The 21,451-nt window shown below is 37.1% G+C and overlaps 1 protein-coding gene across 12 annotated transcripts in view; it reads left to right on the plus strand.

Annotated features, from left to right (window-relative positions):
- ptprk (protein tyrosine phosphatase receptor type K) overlaps positions 1 to 21,451 on the plus strand; it is a 561,898-nt gene that overhangs the window by 391,031 nt on the left and 149,416 nt on the right. For all 12 annotated transcript variants that reach the window (XM_039747480.1, XM_039747483.1, XM_039747482.1 and 9 more), the window contains exons 8-9: positions 8,899 to 9,201; positions 15,943 to 16,052. In XM_039747480.1, coding sequence (XP_039603414.1) covers positions 8,899 to 9,201; positions 15,943 to 16,052 — 413 coding nt within the window. The remainder of the gene's footprint in view (positions 1 to 8,898; positions 9,202 to 15,942; positions 16,053 to 21,451) is intronic.

The raw sequence follows: 21,451 nt of genomic DNA on the forward strand, positions 1-21,451 counted from the left end.
TAGGGTTTTGGATTGAAGAAGAATAACGGCGGTGCTACACAGTTGCCTGAAGTGGCTCCTTTAGAAGGGCTGTAACGCTCTCCTTTGTTGTGCAGTAAAATTAAACTCATCGTTATTGGACAAGTCATCGTGTTATTGTTGGTGAGTAACCATAATTAATTTTCTATTTACAGTACTTAGTACATGTACGTACGTTTAGTGTCACTGTACACACATTTACTGTATACAGTTTTTCTTGCATTGTACGTATTTATTGCTGGCGGCCTGTCTATCGTAATGGCTGTAACATATGTGATATCGGAGACACTTGATATCTTTAAAATATTTAGGTTTTACTGTATATAAACAGTGTGTTTACATACATAATTTCAATGAATCTTACCTAATATCTAAGAGAATACAAAGGGATTATGCTGTATAACTGTGCAGTGAATATTTATAAACAGTGTGGGAGAGTTTATATGGACTTAAAATATATAAAAATAACCATACAAACATATGGTTTCTACTTTACGGATTTTCACCTATCGTGGGGGGGTCTGGAACGCAACCCCCGCGATCGAGGAGGGATTACTGTACATCTTTATAAAGCCAAGGAGTGGTTGCTATGTTTTCTCTTTAAATGTATTTCCTTTCCAATTGGACAGTCTGAGGCCACATGCTTTACACTCATTGCTGTCTAATTAGACTTCAACTACGTTTGTGAAATCCATACTTTCTCTGCAAAGAATTATTTGTTTTTTTAAGTCCTTGAATTGATTTTGTTATCATGGCACTGATTTGTGCTTACAATAGACCTTTTCGGCCGATGTAATGAAGAGCTTCCTGTTTAAACGGGGCTGCGAGACGTGAACTCAGCTCTTCGACGCACCTCTTTTGATTTTTTTCGGCAAACAAATTTTCAAAACAAACAGTATTTTACGACTCTCTAATCTGAGTCGGAGTAATTATGTTAGCGTGGTCATTTTAGATCTTAGATCGGCTAAAATTAAAACAATGTTGTTAATACCCAGCCATCATTACTCAGTTTGCCAATACAGGGAGTGCAGAATTATTAGGCAAGTTGTATTTTTGAGGATTAATTTTAATATGGAACAAACACAGTGCTATCAGTCAATCCAAAATGTTAATAAACCTGAAACCTGAATGTTTCACAACGGAAATGTGAGTGTGAACATCATCAGGGGAATACATATGTGCGCACAATTATTAGGCAACTATTAGTGTGCAGATTTATTATGCAACTAAAGGAAAAATGAAAATTTTCCCATCTCACTTGTTTGTTTTCATCTGTTATAGTGAGAATAATAAACACACCTCAAAATTTACAAATAAACATCTCTGACATTTCAAAAAAAATAAATCAATCAATCAATGACCAATATAGCCACCCTTCTTTCCAATAACAGTCATAAGCCTTTCCATTCATGGAGTCTGTCAGTTTCTTGATCTGTTGACGATCAGCTTTTTGTGGAGCAGTGACTACAGCCTCCCAGACACTCTTCAGAGAGGTGTATTGTTTTTCTCCCCGGTAAATCTAGCGTTTAAGAAGTGCCCACAAGTTCTCGATAGGGTTTAGGTCAGATGAGGAAGGGGGGCCATGTCATTATTCCTTCATCTTTAAGGCCTTTACTGGCTGGCCACGCAGTGGAGAACTTCGATGCAAGTGATGGAGCATTGGCCTGCATAAAAATCATGGTCTTTTTCCTGTATCACTGTTTGAAGAAAGTGTCTTCGAAAAACTGGCAGTAGGTTTGGGAGTTGATTTTGAGTTCATCTTCAATGCAAAAGGTCCAACTAGCTCATCTTTAAAAATACCAGCTCATACCAGTACCCCACCTCCACGTTGGAGTGGAGCTCTGTGCCCATTACTGATCCACAGGTCCATCCATCTGGTCCATCAAGAGTCACTCTCATCTCATCGGTCCATAAAACCTTTGAAAAAAATCTGTCTTCAGATATTTCTTGGCCCAGTTTTGACGTTTCAACTTATGTTTCTTGTTCAGTGGTGGTTGGGTTTCAGCCCTCCTTACCTTGGCCATGTCTTTGAGCACTGAACACCTTGTACTTCTGGGCACTCCAGGTAGGTTGCAGCTCTGGAATATGAAAGTACTGGAGGATAATGGGTTCCTGGTAGCTTCACGTTTGATTCTTCTCAAATCTTTGGCAGCTAATTTGCGTCTTTTGTTCTCAACACGTTTCTTGCGACCCTGTTGACTATTTGCAACAAAATGTTTGATGGTTCTGTGATCACACACCAATATCTTAGAAATTCCAAAAGTGCTGCATCCCTCTGAAAGACTTTTTACAATTTTTGACTTTTCAGAGTCAGTTAAATCTCTTTTTTGGCCCATTTTGCCTGAGGAAAACTAGCTGCCTAATAATTCTGCACACCTTGATATAGGGTGTTGATCTCCTTAGGCCACACCCTCCCTCATTACACAAATACACATCACCTGACGTGCTTAAATCCAATAAGCATTCAAGTTAATACAGCTTGGAGTTGGAAAATACTCATTAAAAATGATGATATGGTCAAAATACTCACTTGCCTAATAATTGTGCACACAGTGTAGATGTCAGAAGGATGGATGCCAAAACTGAACTGCCCAAAGATAGATTTTGACGTACCAAGCTGTCGAAGGGTTTAAGTCAGTCGACCATGTTAGTCCTGGAAAGTACGCCCCACCAAACCAACGTTCCAAAAACCCAGTGAACTTACTGTTATGTGCTCGAACCAACACTGACTTACTGTACTCGGCCGTCCAGCGGCGTCACTGAAGCATTCGAACGTTCTTAGCCAATCATGCAATACTGCGTCCACGTTTACACGTAATGTTCTGACTACAAAGGCAGAGTCCCATTGCATGGTTTTAATTTGTATTGAGTCAAACACCATACATACATGGTATTGACACGAACACCATACATACGGATAGTATCAATTTCTATATAAGGATTTTGTATCTTTTAATCCTCATGTATTTTCTGCATTGATTAATGATAAACCTGTGTAGAGTCTTGCTCATAATGTTTTAAAGCTTATTCCAGGGTTCTCAAACTCCACCTGGGGGTCCACTGGTGATGTGGTCTTTTCCACTTGAGAAATTGCAGAGCAAAAAAAAGTGTCCCAATATTTTTTAGCTTGAATTTTAAATATATACAGTGGAACCTCAGGTCACAAATGTCTCTGAACACATACAAATTGGGTTATGACTCACAAGTTTGCCAAATTTTTGCATCTGTTCACTACTGCACACTTGGTTGACGAGCAAGCCAGTTTCCCTTCCGGTTTGTACGCACTGATGATTTCCACACATGTTCAGTCTCTCCCTGTACTGTACATTGTTCTCGGTGGATCATGCAGAGGGACTCTCCCTCGAAACTAACCTTCTTTCAACCCAGCTTCCTCTTGTGGTATAGTGGGTCCACAGCTCCCATCAAAAAAGGGCCGGTTTTAATAAATAGTCACCGCACTCGCAGCTTAGCGAGGGGGTGGGGTGGTGTGTGGCCAAAGCGGTTCCTAAGGAGTTTGTGATGTGGGCGTTTCTCACCTAAGTGCACAGATGAGAAGCGGTCCACACCCGTAATTGACTACCACATCCTCTTCATAAGCGAGTCGGCTAAAGGGAAAAAGAAGAAAACAGGAAAGAACGGGAAGTTGCAGGAGGAGGCAGAAAGCAGGAGGAGAAAGCCAGTGCATGAGAGAGAGAGAGAGCGCAGACTCGCTTCAGGGAGCCTGGGTGTTTGTATCATTGTTATTCAATGTTTTTACATTTAGTTTACTATTACACTGTGCATTCTATGGTATAATTAACAATTTTTGTGCTTAAAAATCTTTAAAGAAAATATATTTACATACAGTTTGTACGGTCTGGAATGGATTAATTGTATTTACATACAACCCTATGGGGGAAATTACTTCGGGTCACGACCAAATCGAGGTTCCACTGTACAGTCATTAACTATATACAGGACATCCTGATAACCTGGTCAGTTTTTGTTTATGTCCTGTTACCAGAGGCCAATCAGAATTTCTTCTGAGTGAGATAAGTAATATTTGTTTTGAGGGAGCTAGCATTGGACACCCTGGAAATGACCTGGACATGGCCATCAGACAGCCTGGATCTCTAGTTTGACTTGTTGATGTTTATAGTTGAGAAAAGCTTCTTGCAGCAGTATTTGCTGCCAGATAAATACGTGACCCACTTGATCAGTTTGGACAGCTCTGGGCGTAACACTCTCAGAAATGGTACAATAATGTCTGGTTTTCCTTGTGTGTATCTAAATTTTGCTTTGAGGGTCCGTGCTGCACTGCAAGACTAAAAGCTTCATCTTTAATGTGTCTGGAGCACTGTCCATATCAAAGGAGGAGACTGTAAATATCTGGAAATTAACCAAAAAAAAAAAAATTTATAAGTCAGCAAGTAGTTAATCAAATTCGTGTTGTAAGTTCTCAATAGCAGCAACATATACTACAACCCTGAAAACAGTAGCCTGTGCTATAATAGACATGAATTCTGGGTAGTGGCTTGTATTTCTCTGTGAGCTGTTTTCCATTTTCTCTGTTTTATGGAGAATGCCTTTTCACTGTCATAAACCATAATCACAAGTTGGTTTGGACCCTGCAATTTCATATTGAGTATGTTCAGTTATTATGTGATGTCCAAAAAAATGCTAGGTCATTACCTATTATGAATCATTGATGCTGCTGCCCTGAAGCTGCAGAGCCCTTGTCCAGACACAGAGCATTCACATGTGCACACATAAAACCAGGATAAGGCGAATAACCCAGTTAAGGCAAAAACCTGTTTTCATAAATATCACATGCATAAGTATGCTTCTATTAGTTCTTCATTGGCAAACTCGCCAACATCATTAAACTGCACCCAAAAAAGATAGTCATCATCAGCCATTGTGAGTGCATGCATGAAACTTGTGATAATTTCTTATGTTTTTTAAATGTCTAGTCCTCCTTAAAGGTGAAGTAAATTATATCCAACCCCTTTTTACCTTCTTGAACTGAGCCACAGATTATGCTTGGTATGAGCACTGTCCACGGCATTATCTGATCACACTGTTTCAACGTATGTATCTACAGCAAATAGCTGGAATAAAGCTAGACTGACACTTTCATAATATGTTTCTGTTAATGGATTTCACTTGGTACATTCTTTACTGCTTGGCTATGTGACCGAGTCCTGCAAAGAACTAGCACACCTGTATGTATGCTTCTTGCTTTACACCCAACGCAGCTGGGATAGTAACACAGGTATTTTCACTACAATAAAATAAGTATTGTGTTAAGTTACTTTAAAAGGTAATTGGACTATGTAACTTAAATTACTTTTAACATGTTACCCCTCTTGTGCTGTTAGCACTGTACATTCAGCTCATCAATGTGAAATTAGTAATTTCTGAAATATTGGAACAGGTTTTTTAAACCAGGAGAAAGAATGTGATTGCTGGAGCATTTGCTTCATAAACTTTATTTTGTGGACACTTCTACTTGTGACTGCTGAAAGTGTGTGCAAAGCTAAATCATGTGCAGACTACAAAACACTTAGCGTAACCCGGCTAAGGGTTTACATGGCCAAACACCTGGGTTACTTGTAGAAAAATGTGTTTGCTAACCTGGTCTCTCAAAGACTGATAACCTGGTTTCTATAACCAGAAGAATGGTTTACATAATACTTCAGAAACCATGAATAACTGGGTTATTAAAGCACATGTAGATGCATTTATTTTTTCCATGTTCTCCTTTGTTTATGTGAGTTTTTCTCTGGATACACCATTTTTTTCTCAAGAACATTTTTACTAGGTTAATTGGAAATTAATTGGTCATTTATGAAAAACTGTGAACATGCAATGTGATCGAATGTCTGTTAATTAATGTTGACTTATGTTTATTTTTTATTGTGTCTTCTATTTTTCTATTCATTTTGTAAAGCACTTTGAGCTACATTTTTTGTATGAATATGTGCTATATAAATAAATGTTGATTGATTGATTGAATGTCCATAGTTGGTATGTGCTTTGTGCCCAGTGCTCCCAGCAGAGATAGGTACTGGACAACAGTAGCCTGTGCAGGATTAAGTAACTTCAGTGATAAAATGAGTTATTTTTCTTGTGTGCTCTCTCTTTTCTCTCCTCCAGTATCTTAAGGTTTAATGGCAATCACATTTTAATTAAATCCATTTTGACAGCATTTTTTTTTTGTACATTAAGTGCCTTACGTTGGAGTGATTGTTGCAAGTGTTGAGTACAAGAACAAAGCTGTCTTAACAATAAACAGATTTTTTGCATTGATTTGAAGGAGAGCCTGATGTGACATTTTATGTTTGTATGGATCTTTATTTTAATCATTTGCTTGATCAAAATAACCTTGTTTAATTCTCATAAAATCAGCTTGATTATGCTGAAGTTCTTCACACTAGTAATAATATAGGTATTGTTAGGGAATTTTAAACAGTGACTAACTAATAAAAAATATGGATGAATAAATTTTTTAGATCTTAACTGAATATATCTGATGTAAAATGGCAAAGTATCACTCCTTACCATCTATTCATTTAGCTTTAGTAATTTTAGATGGAATGTTTATCAGCAAATTACTTTTGTAAGCATGCTATTTTCATTGACAGTTTTGATTGTCTTCAGTGAATGCAGCTGATTGGATCTAGTGTCTGTTGCTGCAGTGTATTTATTTTTTATTTTTATATTTTTAGCATCTTTTTTCCCTGCTTGCTTTGATACTGTACCTTCACTTTGTCATTTAAATTCAGAAGAAATCTTCCCACCAAAGTGTTGTCTGTTGATAAAGGTGCATGTTATGGCCCTTGTTTTCACTGTCTGCTGTATGTTGAGGTGCATTACACATACCGTAGATCCCGTTATATAAGCCGAGAATTTTGTCCTAGATTTTTGGCTTGGAGTTTGGGGGTCGGTTTATACAACGAGTATCGTTTCAGATTCAAGATTTCCAGCGCAATGCCAGTTTTGCCGATGAATACGGAAGTAAATAATGACGAAACCACAGAGCCATCTTTCAGGTGAACTAACTTTGCATGCCGGTACTTTAAATTAAATAAAGAATTTATTCAAAAAAGTGTTTTAGTTGTTGATTTTATTAATAAAATTTATAATATAAATTATCGGGAAGTTTAAAATGAAATTTTTGTTTTGATTTACGATCAACATCTTGCGTTACGAAACGGATGCGGTCACGTGTATCCGCTTGCGCGACTGTAAACAAACAACCGAGAGCATTAGTAGCGTCAGTCAGAGCCTAGATACATGTGTTTGTGGATGTAATTTCCATCATTGCAGTGATTTACCTATATATATATATATATATATATAATTCATTAAGAATTATTTAAGCAAGACACATAATTGCTAAGGAAGGAAGAGAAGGTAAAAGTAAGTGATCGCAATCGAAACGAAGATGGACATTGTATGGAAATATCTCCTCCCTTCCTGCAGCCCAAAGATGTCAAATTAAATGGTGAGTACAGTATAAAATTGTTTCTAGAATAGAATGCCTTTTATTGTCACTATACACATCTACAATGAGATTAAAAGCAGCTCCTTCAGTGCAGAAAAAAGTTCTGTATAGGGCTTGTATGGTTGTTTTTTAGCTTTAGCATAACGCCGGATCTGCGACCCCGCTTCCGCTTTCTTTCCCTCCTCCGTCTGTGTCGTCTCCTAGACCCGACAACAATCCACAGAGAGCCCGCTGGTCTCGCTATGTTGTCTGGGATGTTGTGCGTGTGATGAAAAACACTCGAAACAGATGTCTGGCTCTGGACATCGATGTTTATAAAGTTCTGAATGGTGTAGTGGATGTTCGCCGAACCGATCGTGCACAAACAAGGACAAAAAAAAAGTACAAAAACAACAAAAAGGTGCACTGAAAAGGAGGGCCCTGAGCCGCTGCAACCATGCGTGCCGCCATGCTCCTAGCTTAATCGAAGTGGGCTAGGCACTTTTTATAACTTTTTGGTTAGTACATTAGAAAAATTATTGGTGTTTTGGTAAATTATGCACATTATATTATATATCAAAAATGCCGGCAGTCTCAAATTCTCGCCGATAATCATTATAAATATACCCGAAGAAACACTTTTAAGGAAATTTTGCTTGGAGAAGGGGGTCGGCTTAAATACCGGTCATCGGCAAATACATGTAATTTAGTAGGTAGAGAAGGGGTTCGGCTAATATACCAGGTCGGCCTGTATTCCTGGATCTACGGAAAATTTTTTAGTGTTGCGTTTTCCAGACTTGTTTCTGTTCTTATTGTTATTATTTTTTTGATTTATAAAAATCAAAATGCAATAACAAACATGTGCTTGCTTTAGAATTAAACTAATGAATTCTTGCCAAATTCTAAATATTTTGAACAGAATCTTGGAAAGAGAAAGTTGTGTGTTTCTCCTACCCTTTTGAGATAATGCATAGCATCACTTTCCCTCTGAGTTTTGGAAGGTGGATTAAGATTCTTCCATTTGAGCAAAATGAGTTTTCACATGAATAATGTAGTATAGGATGTCACAATAGGTTTTTCACAGTACAATGTTATCCCATCTGGTATTAACATTTATTGAGTGATTTTTAGGTTCAAGGATAGCTGAAAGAGAGAGAGACTTTTTTTGCTGAAAATGTAGAAAGTCTATTTTTGTGGAGAAATATGTATATTTTACTAGATGCATCTTTAGAAAAATTACATTTAAGAGATCTTCATACAAGGAAATAAAACAAGTAAAATCTACTGTTGTCTTGTGTTCTTTTTAATTGCGTGTTTTAGTTGATAATCTGCACTGTGTAGGCAATGGATGTCTGACATGATACATTTGCTTTTTGTTTTCTTAAACTTTATATTTTTCCCCTTCTGTCTAGAACCAATGAGAACTCCTAAAAGTTTGAAGATTGCAGAGACACAGGCGAGATTCATTGCAGTGGACTGGGAGTCTTTGGGCTACAACATTACCCGCTGCCATACATTCAATGTTACCATTTGCTACCACTACTTTCACAACAATAATGAGAGCAAGGCTGATTGTCTGGATATGGACCCTAAAGCTCCCCGTCATGTTGTTGGGAATCTACCCCCTTATACAAATGTGAGCCTTAAAATGATCCTTACAAATCCTGAAGGAAGAAAAGAGAGTGATGAGGTGGTTATTCAGACAGATGAAGATGGTATGTACTATGTTTTAATTTGATTGCTTACTTATTCAGATATTCTGGTTCTTTACCTCAGATTTCACTCTTGGGAAAGGCATACACACATACACATGCAGTTTAGGAAAATATCAAGCTTTAGTTTTAATTCATCTTTTAATTAAAAAGGCAAACGCACCTAATATTCATGGACCTCTGATCCCTATTTGGTTGTGTAGATTAAAATCTTTACATTATCATGTTGTTCCCTCCTTCAGCTGGTATGCAACTTTTTTTCTGTAGATCTGCCACAATTTTTTTTGTCAGATTATCTGCTAAAATCTGTTAGAATTGTTAGTTGTCCTGTCTGAAATAACAAATAATATACTATCACAATTCTTGTAACGAAACACTTTAATGTCTTTATTACATCAGTTTCAGGACTAGTTTGAAGACCTCTCTCATCCCTAACTAAAAGGCAGAATTCAAGTATATTCCTTCCCAGATTTCACAGTTTTGCACTCTCTCTAGTGTTTAGTAGTGGTGGTAGGAAATGTCTGTAACACCATCATTGTTGCATGTCCCATCAAAAACAGTCATTACCATGCCCATCAACCTACAGGTATATCACATGGCAGTATACAGTGTATAGTCAAATGAGTGGATTGTATGTGAATTTTTTCCATTACTAAAATGGTTTAAAAGTGGACCTGGAAATTTAATAGCTTGATGTGATTATACGTATTTTTGTATGTGTGTTTTTTCTCATTAAATGAAAAATTATCATGTGTTCATAGCACCAAAACCAAAAGAGCTTTGTAGACTGTTTTTGAAGTACCAGACAGCACAATTAACTGATCTAGTTCCTTCTGGTTTCACCAAATAAAGACTTATGAACATTGGAGAATCAGTTTTTGTCAGGCTCCTTACTGAGACAGACTCAAACAGGACAGTATTTGGTTGTGTTCTGTTGCTTCCATGAGTTTAATTTAGTACTTGCTTTCAATTCAGACATATCTTCACTAATGTAGATAACCTGCCTGAAGCGTAGTTGCTCTGCATTTTCTGTTTTTCATTCTCTGTCACTGGGGAAACTTAAGTAATGCTTTCTTTCAGGACATTTTGTCGATAACTTAAGTAACTGCTGTAATATCCATGGACAAATAAAACAGGAGTACAGAAAATAAAAAACAAAAAAGTCTTGAGCAACAAATCTATGTTAAACATGACCAAAGTTGTATTGCAATCTACAGTTTTGATTCTCAAGTAGCATTTAAGTACATCCACAGTACTTTATATTTGCTTATTTGTGACATTGTGATATGGGAAATACTGCTGTAAATATCTTGTATACTTTTAAAAATACAAATCTTTGTTAGGAGTATCCAATGTTTATACATCTGTCACATCACCATTTCAGATTCAGCCAAGCAATGTGAAGTGTTCCTTAACATTCTCTTTTTTCAAATGAAAAATTTGAAATGTTTTGATGCAGTAAGTTTACATTGGATTTTTTCATCCTAATGTTTGCTTTAATTAAATATTACAGTGTTTACCAAATAGCAAAGAAATGTAGATAGAAGCTTTATTCTAAAGAAAATTGCAGAAAGTTGCAATAGCAGTCGCATAACACAAACCATTGCAGGTCAAGTAGTGCAGTTGGATATAAAGCAGCAAATATACAACCTTCAGAGGGTAAGAGTGTAGTAACACCCTATTCATAAGGGGACTAATTTTAGATTAGTTGCTGTACTTTTTAACCAGATGGTATATATTTAGGGGTTGTAATTTTCCATGATGACCAGTTGCTTAAATATACAGGTAAAATTCCGTTACATCAAATAACCTTACAACAAAATTTTCATTACAACGAAGTATTTTTATGGTCCCGACAGCTTCCCCACATGAGACGAGTCTATAGAAATCTTGTTACTATGAATATACTCAGCAGATACTTTCATTACAACGAAGTGCCCAAAAGTATCATCCACAGAGCAGGTAGTTCTGTGGCCTCAGCTCAGTTGTGCACAACGATCCCCAAACGGAACCACTGTAAATTTACTTTTTTTGATTATTCCTAGTACTGTTTTTTTTTTTGCTGTGTATTGTTTTCTGTGGTTTTCAGTGATACCTTTTGCTTATTGCTCTTCAAAATTTGAAAAACATCCATCCAATATTAGAAAAGAAGAAAAAAATGTACATTTTTTTGCGGCTCTTGATTCCAGCAAAAAGAAAAAAGGCGTTGCCAGTGAATTTGGAATTTAACCAGTGACACTGTCAACTGTTTTGAAAGACTGAGCAAAAAAAGAAGAAAAATCTTGGGTTGCAAACGTATGCGAACTGCTGCATTTGAAGACGTCGAAAAAGCTGTTTTTATGTGGTTAAGTGATGCTCGTTCAAAAAACATTGCTATTAATGCGGCACTCATTCAAGAAAAGGTGAGGTTTCTAAACTCTCTTGGGACCTCCCCTAAGTGGACAACACGGCGAAGAGTGTCCTGAAGTGCGATCACCGCATCTGTGGAAGACTGTTTATCTGTTGCCAGGGCAACAGCAAGCTCACAGCTCTGTTGCGGCTCTTCAAGTAAACAGAAATGATCTCGAAGTGTGATGCAAGGAACATTGTAAATGGAAGGAACAGGATTACTTGGCCACCAACCTGGCCACAACCCTGCCTGACTGCTGTGTCTGTGTATAGGAAATTGGCAGATCACGCTACAATAAATAACCCTGCTGTTACTGTTTCAAGCTGTATAAAGCTGGTTTTGCTAAAGTACTGAGACTCCGCCTTGTGTTTTGGGGTGCAAGACAGGGACTTACAGCGCAACCTCAGTCTTTTAGGATTCGCTTCTGTGGCGATTCACTGAAGCACTGTGAACCTGCTGTTGTCCTGCCGTGGCAATGGACAAACAATCTTCTACAGACGTGGCAATCGCGCTTCGGGACGCACTACAGCGTGCCATTCCCATTGGGTGGAGAGTTGGGTGGATCCCAAAAGAGTTCAGAAACCTCACAGTATGAAGAAGAAGAAAAGGATGATTCGGCTTCTGATTGATAACTGGGTTGCCCACAGCATGCGTCCGCATTTAGATAATGTTCGCATTGAATTCCTCCCAAATGCACAACAGTGCTTCAGCCATTTGATTTGGGCATCATTCGCACCTTGAAAGTGTATTGCAAGGAAATGCTGAGAAAAATTCCCTGGCAGTTCGTTGTAACGTTTCGTTGTAATGGAATTTTACCTCTATATTTCTTAACTACTGCTAACAGAGAGTTAAAGGTTACTACTTTGACGAAACCAGCTTCTTCAGTTTGTTCAGTTTGCTGGCCTCTTTGTATTGCTGTTGCACCCAAGTCCTGGAGCGTAAAACATTGCACTTGCTACAATAGACTGATAGGACCTTTATAGTGCAAAAGAGTCTGACTTCTCCTGTGCAGAAGCTTGCTTAAGTATATTTGATGCAAATGCTGTATGTTAAGTAGGCAAACTATATGTGCAGTTTATTGTGTGTCTGTATGTATGTGTGGGTGTGTGTGTAAAATATATATATATATATATTACCTGTATATATACACACACACAGTCAGCTCCCAACCTTTCAGTGTGTTATGCCTGCTTTTAAAAACAAAGAAAACAAGAAAGCACGCTTTGCACATTTTCACTGTTTATGTACTCTAAACACCATAGATCTCTGCACTGTCTTCACAATCATGCAGTAGTCTGCTTGAACCTTACATAAAATATCTTAATTTTATATTAACCTATACCCAGACCCTTTTCTTCTAGCAATTTTATCAAACAATGCCTTGCCAGTAAGAGAATGAAAGAACCAGACCACTCCTTACTAATTTTATATTGCAGTAAGTAATTTAACAAGTACTCATTGTGAAAAACATTACACAAAGTTGGTCATTCCATACACTGGTGTTTAATTAGGCCTTTTGATGATAATAAATTTGTAAATCTCTAGTAATTTAGTTTTGCTTTAAACATTTTGCTACGGAGAGGCAGTGGTTACTTATATTACTGTTTAAAAATAGGTATAGAGGTATAATGAATGGTATTCTTACAAGAAATTTAAACATACTGTGTTTCTGTTGGTCTAAATTGAGCATAGAAAGAATTCACATTTTTTTAAAGGTGACACAGGTTAATATTAATACCAGTACCAGCATAGCTACTCCAGGAGTACGTCTGAGGATCTGTGCTGAATTGTGACATACAGTAATCCCTCCTCGATCGCGGGGGTTGCGTTCCAGACCCCCCCGCGATAGGTGAAAATCCGCGAAGTGGAAACCATGTTTGTATGGTTATTTTTATATATTTTAAGCCCTTATAAACTCTCCCACACTGTTTATAAATATTCCCCGCAGAGTTATACAGCATAATCCCTTTGTATTCTCTTAGATATTAGGTAAGATTCATTGAAATTATGTATATAAACACACTGTCTATATACAGTAAAACCTAAATATTATTTTAAAGATATTGAGGGTCGCCAATATCACATATGTTACAGCCATTACGATAGACAGGCCACTAGCAATAAATACGTGGCCTACAATGCAAGAAAAATAGTATACAGTAAATGTGTGTACAGTGACACTAAACGTACGTACATGTACTAAGTACTGTAAGTAGAAAATTAATTATGGTTACTCACCAATAATGACACGATGTCTTGTCCAATAACGATGAGTTTAATTTTACTGCACAACAAAGGAGAGCGTTACAGCCCTTGTAAAGGAGCCACTTCAGGCGATTGTGTAGCACCGCCGTTGTTCTTCTTCCGGCAGTCTTCAATCCAAATCTCTAAAGCAGATTCCATCCAGACTACTTACTGCCTTATTACATCCACTTACAACTCGTTTTGCACCCTGGTTAAAAGGACACTGTGGCCGTAGATCTTCTATTCCTTTCCTACTTTTTAAATAAAAAGAATCATAGCCTTCAACACATCCAAAACGTTTACCTTTTCGGCAATCGTTAACATCTTCCGTTTGCGCTTGGGCACGGCCCCTGAAGCAGTAGCAGATCGTTTTGGAGCCATAATGAAGGGCTTGACTATGCACAAAGATAAACACAAAAGAGCACAACTCTTTACACACCAGAACACGTTGATGCTGAATGAGCGAGACGAGACTTCCTGGTTAACAATGCATTCAGCAAGCAGGAACTTAACTGCGTGCTCTGATTGGTTAGCTTCTCAGTCAGGAGAACTTAACTGCGTGCTCTGATTGGTTAGCTTCTCAGTCATCCGCCAATAGCGTCCCTTGTGTGAAATCAAATGGGCAAACCAACTGAGGAAGCATGTACAGGAAGTAAAAAAGACACATTGTCCGCAGAATGCGCGAAGCAGCGAAAAATCCGCGTTATATATTTAGTTATGCTTTCATATAAAATCCTTGATAGAGTGAAGCCTTGAAATTCTAAGCGCGATATAGCGAGGGATTACTGCATATCAAACCTGTAATCCGGTTTGGGAGTGTGGCTTAAGGGTTCCTCTGTAGAACTTGGCACAAAGTGGGTATAAAACATGGACCAGATTACTACAGGTCCTGCTCATGTACAAATGCTCTTACTCAGTGAACCTAACAGGCATGTCTATATAGAAGACAAAACAGTGTGAACACAGGTAAAATGTGCTCACTCAACACATGCAATTACTGGTTTTGCAGTAACTGTGATGTATCTGCAACGTCTGCTTTTTTTTTTTTTTTTTGTTTTTTTTTTAAAAAGTGCCAGCCTATTGCTAAATTGATTATTCAATATATTTTTTCACCTATTCTTTTCTGATGCACCATTTGAATAATGCTTTCTTCTGCATGACAATAGTTACAGCTGCATTGTTCCTTGACCACCTTTTATCCTGTTGCTCTTATAAAACAATTCCATGGAGTATATTTGACTGTGAATATGCAAGAGAGGAGAAAGTGGATTGTTTTTTTTGGTGGGTTTATAGTTGATTTTTAACTTAATTTAATTTTTCCCCCAAAAAATGTATTTACTTTTTTACTTTTTATTTACTAAATTTTATTTACCATTGCACATTTCTATATTTGTGTAAAATATTGAGAAAATATGTGGTGTAAAATGCATGAATCAGGCTTTTTTTTTTTTACTTTAGAAATCTTTACTTTAAAGTCAGTTAAACATTTACTATGTGAATTTCTTTGTTTTGTAGAAATGTAATCTTTCACTTATGATTTCTTACAGGTCATATTATTGTATTACATAAGTATAAAAATATTGAACATTGATCCAAAGCTTAAACTGTTCCTAATTCTCTTCTATCATCTGTCATAATTTGAATAATGATGTTAGTTGAATCAATTATGAATATTGTCTGAGTGATTTTTTTCTTTAGTGCATTTTAAATTATTTAACAGTATATTGAGTATAATCTTTTGCTGTGTTGAGTTTTAATTGATTTTTAAATGATTCTGTTAAAATCTTCACTTTAAGTGTACAGTTCATTACTTAGTGAAATTGTTTAGTACCAATTTGACTTAAAAGCTTTCAGTGTTAGTTTCTATTTATTTGAGCTAAAGAAAAATGATTCTGTCATTAGCTTGCTGAAGCCATTTTTGAATTTTACACTTTACATGATCTAAATAGATTATTAAAAACTGAGCCTACAGTTTTCAAGTAAAGTTTTATACATATTAAATATAAGATCAGTTGGTAGCAATCAAGTTTCTTCTGTAGTCACGTTATTGTCAAATAAAATGCAGACAAGGTTTAGTCAAGTCACTTTGTCTCTATGCAATTTTAATGCAGTGCCTGGACCTGTTCCCAGTGAGTCAATGAAAGCAACGCCATTTGAAGATAAAATCTTTCTTCACTGGAAGGAGCCTTTGGAGCCAAATGGTATCATCACTCAGTATGAGGTAATAAAGCCATGTTAAAAGGAACATTTTTTCAGGGTGTAAAAAAAAAAAGTCAGGTGATTGTAGCATGTTTTTTTCAGGTTATGCATCTTTTCCTTTTTAAACTTGTGTAAATGTGGCATTTATTAAAAGTAAACACGAGTGAATCCAGTGGATGTGAACCTTGTGTGAACGAGTTGGGTAACCTGCTGGTGATTACATTGTAAAAAACATCTTTTCCCACTCACTTTCTAGCCCCATTACTTCACTGCCACGTAACCTATGTCCTCTCTATATAAAATGAATTGGCATACCCCAGTCTAGTATTGTTTTTAGGGCATTAATGCAGGGATTTATCCCAGCTGCTGTTTACTGTGGTAGCCCCAAGGTATTTTTACACCCCCAAGCCTGCCTTTATTTACAGCCAGGTAAACTTGCAACCTGTCTTGCTGCCTATTCTTCTTAGTATGCATTAGGGTGCCATGGTGGAAGCCTTGCCAGTTTCATCAAATCTGCTTCATTCTGGTATCCTCCGAATACTTACTTCCACATTATTAGCATCTTTCTTTTGAACTTTCAGTACAGCACAGATGTTTTCCATTAGCAATATTCTTCTCTAGCTACCTTTTGGTATATTTGAGATTTCTTTTTGTAACAGTGTTTATATATTTATGGCTAATGATGCTGCTTTTTTATTAAAGGTATTTTAGAAGTGCTTTTATCAGTGCCCAGATAACCAACTATTTGTCCAATAAAGGTGCTATCATGCATGTTCTGCTGCTTCTCATTTGTGGTATAAAGTCTACCCCAATGTTTCCCAAAATTCCTCACATTCAAATGTTTACTCCAGTCTTTTACCTTTAAGGCTGTGCTATGTTAATTTACTGTTGGCACCCTTGTTGCCCCACCTCATTCAGTCAGGTTCTGCAGAGACCAGGTTTATCCAGGAACCATCAAACACAATTCAGAAATCATTTCCTTGTTTGGGTTTATCACTTTGTGTACTTCTCACTACAACTAAAAGTTCTTTCTCTGTCTATGTGTCAGAAAAGGCATGGATTTTTTATTGTGTTTGAGGGTCCATTTCTAGAATGATAAATTTAGACATTAACACACTTTTCTGAATTGACTTTCTTTTTTTTTAATTCGAATCCAACTTTTGAGCATTTGCAATTCTATAATATCTGACAAATTATTAATTATAAGAACTCATGGTTTTGACGAGTGCTGTCTTCTGCAATTAAGTGTCCCAGGTTTAGTAATCCAGGGTGCAGTTTTTGACATTGTGTCTTCCATATTGAACATAATTATAAACAAAATATATTACAGACCCAGGGTTTTTGGGAGTTTACGTATTTGAACATCATAAACTGTAAAATAGGGTAATTTTAAAATGCCTGAATTGTGAGGTGTAGTCAACATTATATTTGTGTTAAGCTAGACAACATAGTATTTACATGTATATTTGCAAAATATATGGTTCCTATTGCTACTGTCGAAGAACATGGATTTCAGAAATTACTGAGAACTATTGATCCCACATATGTCATTCCCTGTCTGAAATACTTTGGCAAAGAAGTGCTATATAATAAGGTGAAGGAGAAAATTTTGAATCCGCATCAGAAAGTAAGCCACTTTTCCACCACAACTATTCTGTGGACTAGTTTTACCGTGCGACTGTACATGAGTCTAATGGTCCAATTTACTGAGAACTGGGAGATGAAGAGCATCTATCTTCAGACAGCCTGTGTACCAGATGACTATACCAGAGAAACAATTGCACTGGGGCCAAGAGATGTGCTTAAAGCGTAGAAATAGGACAATGCACGACAAGTTTGCATTACCACAGACAACACTGCTAATGTGATTTAAAGCAGTTACTCTTTTAAATGAAAGAGACTACGGTGCTTTATTCACCGGCTGCATCTAGCAGTCGGTAAAGGGTTTGTGTGTGTTCATGCATGTGTATGAGAAATATTTTAAACTAAATCATAATAATGTAAAAAGTGAATAGAACTGCAGTTTGAATGGGCCATTGATGTATGCAAGAAAGTTGTTGCAAAAATATTTTCTTTAGCTGGAAAAAGAGAAGGGAGTTGACAGCAGCACAGAAAGAGGGCTATCTTCCTTCCTATCATAACAGAATCCCCTAAAAAATGGAGATCAAGGGTGGCAATGATCCAGAGGGTGTTGGAACAACAGCGGACTGTCATGCAAGTTCTCTCATCTTACAAGAAAACCAGACATCTTGTCCCTATCTGGCAGGGCATTGATGTTCTAATGTCAACCGATAAAGCTCTCCGACCCCCTCCTGGAATTTACAGAATTCCTCTCGGCTCAGTCCTTTGTTACAGTCTCTTAAACCTGCATTACACCTTTTTCAAACCAGCATTTTGGCTCACCAGCCCTTCAACATGAGGAGACCAGCAATCAGCCTGGTGTAGCTGTGAGACCTCCAGAAGCAGCTGAAGCATCACCAACCAGCAGCCAAAAAAGAGAAGCAAATCCTTGGTGGTATCTTTAAGAGGTCAACATCATCATCCTCATTGCTTCACAGAAATCAAACTACAGCTGAACTTTCAATTTACCTGCAAGCAGTCAAGATTGCCAGTGAGAAAAACCCACTTGCATGGTGGAAAGAATATGAGCCGATCTTTCCAGCTTTCAGCCTCCTTGCAAAGAAATATCTCTACATTTAGGCCACTAGTTCAACACAGTGACAACATAGTGAGCTGCCACAGAGCATCATTAAAGCCGTAACAATAGCAACGACATTTATTTATAAAGCACAATTTCATACAAAAAATGTATCTCAAAGTGCTTTACATAATGAAGAATAGAAAAATAAAATATACAGTAAGAAAATAAGTGTAAGGTCCGATGGCCAGGGAGGACAGAAAAAAAACAAAAAAACTCCAGACGGCTAGAGAAAAAAATCAAATCTGCAGGGATTCCAGACCATGAGACCGCCCAGTCCCCTCTGGGCATTCTACCTCACCTAAATAAAACATTCCTCTTTGTATTTAGGGTTCTCTGGTCATTTTAGACATTTAGCAATTGATAGACTTGTATTTCTTATACAAAATTTGTGAAGTTGCTTGAATACTTGTTCTTCCTATGGTTTACTTGTTTACAAAACGTGTTAAAAATAAAACTGTGTCAATATGCTCTTAAGTTTTTTTTTTTATGGCAAATCTACTAAAGTAGTCAAAGCTTCTACTCCTACACTTCCTAAGTACAGGCAGAAAATTTGTTTTCTTGCGTTAATGTGTATATTTTATTTTGTTTATGCCTGTGCTATTACGAAGTAAATAATATAAAGTTATTACTTTGCCATTATGTCAAAATGATTATAAGAACAATATAACTGCGTGACGAGTTTTTGAGTAAAATTTCATAGGAAAATGTATTGTGATTTGAATTTTGAGTCTCATCGGCCAGCCTTCCATTTTGTAATATTAGTCATTCATATCCTTCTATATTAAAGCGGTCGGGTGTCCTTCCGTCCCGTGAGTGCTACGCAGGCGCGGAGTTTCACACACGCCCCATCCATTTTGCAATGCACGATGGGATTTGTAGTTTCGTTTTTCCAGGTAAAAGATGATTTTCTACTCCAGACTGTGCGATATCTTCTTTCTTACTATATAAAAGCAGTCGGGATTGTCCTTCCGTCCCGTGAGTGGAAAGCGTAGCGGTATTCTGCTTATCACAGACTTACTACTTGCAGCTTGCGGTACGAAGCGACATGTGAGCAGAGTTCTGGTGCTCCCATCATTCCCTTGCTTTTGTGCGTGATGCGGTGGAAAAATAGACAAAATTATGTCTCTGGAAATAATTAATGTTGATGGAGTACAAATGCCTCACTGCATGGAGTTTTAGAGTGGAAATAATAAATCATTATTTAGAATACATGCATTTAATGTGTGTTCCGTTTCTACAACCTAATCTGTGTAAACACATCGTTAAAACAAACGTTTTTCATATTTTAGTAGTAAATGACAAAATGTTGCCATAAATTATATAATGTGTGAAGCCTGAAGTCCAAAGATCAAATAAACACTTTCACAAAAGGTTCAAGGAAAAAACATTACAACTGCTAGATGTTATGCAAATGAATATGAATAATGTTGCGTCCGTGCCACAATGTTTCCCCGAAATGTACTATGCAGGTCATAAAATGAATAATTCCAAATATCATATATACCTATGTGTCTGTTTTTTTTTTTTGACATCATAGACGATAAGGTGCATACTAATTCAGCATGAGCAGGAACACTCAATAAAAATGAATTTAAAAAAATCAAGTGACGGTGAGATATGAAGATGGCAGATTCACCAGCGTTTGTGTGTCAGCTTTTATTCCTCCAGATCAGAGATTGTCCAGCTCCATTGCCTCAAAACACTACTCACATCTACAGTTATTCCCAGTTTCAAATAAAAACTAGCAGCGTCAGATCCATTGGCAGGTAGTATGTATTATGATCGTGACTGAGAGAGTAAAAGTGAAAAAAAAAGGTAACTTTTACAAGTCCTATAAATGTACACCATCTGTTCCAGACGCAAACCAAATTTATGTGTGTACTGTATATTAACAATAAGAGCAACTCACTAATGAAAACGGTAAATATAAGAGGCAGTCGGAATCGAACTGGGGACTCTTGATTACAAGTCAGCAAATCTTACCGCTACGCCACGGAAGCTGCTGTTTTATCCTTGAGCCTTTTGTGACAGTGTTTATTTGATATTTGGACTTCAGGCTTTACACATTATATAGTTTATGCCAATATTTTGTCATTTACTACTAAAATATGAAAAACGTTTCTGTTTTAACAATGTGTTTACACAGAGTGTGTTGTAGAAACGGAACACACATGAAATGCATGTGTTCCAAATAACAATCTATTATTTCCACTCTAAAACTCCAGTACTTCACTCCAGGATAAGCAAGGCATGAGCTGGGAGAGCTTTGTGCACGTTCTGAGGTGGTGGGGGAATGGAATAGTAGGCTGCTTGTCTTTATCGGCACATTTACAGGACAAAAGTTGCTGACGGAGTGGTGCGATGAGATTTAAGGTGGGCCGGATCTACGAGTTTTTCCGTAGACTCTGGTAATTCTAGTGTCAAATGAGGTCCGTGAGACATGTGTTTAATGACTTTGTATCATCATTCAGGATAGGTTTCTCTGTTTGGAATTTCAGTACAGACAAAACGATGTACATCGGCAGTTAATAATTTTTTGCAAAGTAACTAGTAAATGCATGTGTGGTAAACCCGTTTGTGAAATTGTAATAAATAAATCTGGCTGACCGATAGTTCTGGATATTGCCATGGCATCTTGATATAAATGTCGTAATGCTCTTGGACTACCTTGATATGATGACGGTAATATTACTGTTTTACCTATTTTGAATTTGTCTGAA

This window comes from Polypterus senegalus, chromosome 3 (assembly GCF_016835505.1).
Source record: "Polypterus senegalus isolate Bchr_013 chromosome 3, ASM1683550v1, whole genome shotgun sequence".
Classification (NCBI taxonomy): Eukaryota; Metazoa; Chordata; class Cladistia; order Polypteriformes; family Polypteridae; genus Polypterus; species Polypterus senegalus.